This window comes from Furipterus horrens, unplaced genomic scaffold (genome assembly GCF_987537825.1).
Source record: "Furipterus horrens unplaced genomic scaffold, mFurHor1.1.pri manual_scaffold_6, whole genome shotgun sequence".
Taxonomy (NCBI): domain Eukaryota; kingdom Metazoa; phylum Chordata; class Mammalia; order Chiroptera; family Furipteridae; genus Furipterus; species Furipterus horrens.
The window spans coordinates 171,971,995-171,973,675 of NW_028327176.1; the positions used below are offsets into that span (position 1 = coordinate 171,971,995).

Here is a 1,681-nt window from a genome sequence, read left to right on the forward strand (position 1 = left end):
CTTTGTTTTCTCTCTCTCTATCTATCTCTTTCTTCCTCTCTCTCTCTCTCTCTCTCTGTCTCTCTGTCTCTCTCTCTCTGTCTCTCTCTCTCTCTCCGTATTGTCTTTAGAAAACAAAACAACCGTGGAGAGGATAGTGACCATCAGAATTGCACCCATATCAAGAAAATATTTACATTTGTTTTGCACAAAAGGGATGGTTGTCTTTTCCAAGCTGAGAACACAGAGCCAGAGAAGGCCAACTCTAAAGTCCCTTCGCAAGTTTTTAACTATACTGATTCCCACTTTTAACAACAAATGCAGTTTTGACAAGAGCGTGTGACAGTGAGAAAGACTGGCGCGGCATGGGGAAAGAAGCATGCATGCAAAACACACGACATCTGGTTCGAGTCCCCCTTTGCTCCCACCTACAAATTGCAGTTTGGTTTTGGTCCTTTCCCTCTGGGGTCAAGTGGGGTCTGAGATCTCTTAGCCTCCGTGTGGGAGGCCGAGGGACCCCGCGCCCACCTTCCCGCCGGCGGAGTGCCCAGCCTTCCCCCTTCCCTCCCGGCCCGGCACCGTGGCCCCTCCCGCTGCTCTCCCTCATCCGCGGCAGCCGGGCCTGCCCGCTGCTCACTTGAGCAGGTCCTTGGACTCAGCGGACAGCCGGGCCATGTTGGCTGTGGAGAGAGCGGACAGGTGCGGTGGCGGCGGCATCTGGCAGATGGTGCAGGGGCATGGCAGCCCGGCCCAGTGCTGGAAGCCGCTGCCCAACTGCAGCGCGGGCGGCGTGGAGGGCGCTTTGAGCAGCGAGTGGGGAGGCCGAATGGTGCCGATGGCGGGCAGGGAGGCAGCGGACAGCGGAGACGAGGCATTGCCGGACGACAACGCGCCACCCAGGATGGGGTGCACTGGGTGCACAGCGCTGGCGGCGTGCGCTGGGTGGCCTGCCGAGTGGCCCACGGTCCCGCAGTGGAAGGCTGAGTGGTGGCCCCCATAGATCTCTCCAACCAACCTCTTCATCTCCTCCAGGGAGCTGGTGAGCATGAGGATGTAGTTTCTGGCCAGGAGGAGAGTGGCGATCTTAGAGAGCTTTCGCACGGAAGGCCCGTGCGCATAGGGCATGACCTCGCGCAGCCCGTCCATAGCGAGGTTCAGATCGTGCATCCGCTTGCGTTCGCGTCCGTTGATCTTCAGCCGCAACTGCTGTAGGTCCTGCTCCGACAGCTGCTTCTTGATTTTGTACTTGCTGCTCTCACCCGCAGCCTTGGCGCCGGCCCGTGAGAGGCTTTCCCCTGGCATCTTCTGCACCATGTCACCCTGCGTGGAAGAGACCGAGTTGAGACGGCTCTCCTGGTGGTGGTGGTGGCGGTGGTGGTGGTCCCTCAGATACATCTCATCCATGTCCGGAGATGAAGCTCTGCTGGAGACAGAGCTCGAATCAGAATTCATTTTATTACAGGGATGCGTCCCGATCGTGGGGAGGCTTTAGGCGGGAAATTAAAGAAAATCTTGAATTAAAAAAAGAACTGCACTGCCTAGCAGCCCACTGCTCTGCGACAAGACGTGAGAAGAAAAGCTGAGGCACTGCCTTTCCCCGCCTTCCTCCCTCCCCACTCCCCTTTCTCCAGTTAGGCTGTTTCCTGGACAGCTAGTTGGTGAGTGCTTGAACTAACCTCGAGATGAAAACGAGGGGCTTTTA

At 57.4% G+C, this 1,681-nt stretch overlaps 1 protein-coding gene across 1 annotated transcript; it reads right to left on the reverse strand.

The window, feature by feature from the left end:
• Nucleotides 1-612: 612 nt before the first annotated feature.
• OLIG3 (oligodendrocyte transcription factor 3) lies at nucleotides 613-1,431 on the reverse strand. Its single transcript, XM_090280671.1, has one exon. It carries the CDS (start codon nucleotides 1,429-1,431, stop codon nucleotides 613-615), a length of 819 nt encoding a protein of 272 aa, XP_090136797.1.
• Between the last annotated feature and the right edge of the window lie 250 nt (nucleotides 1,432-1,681).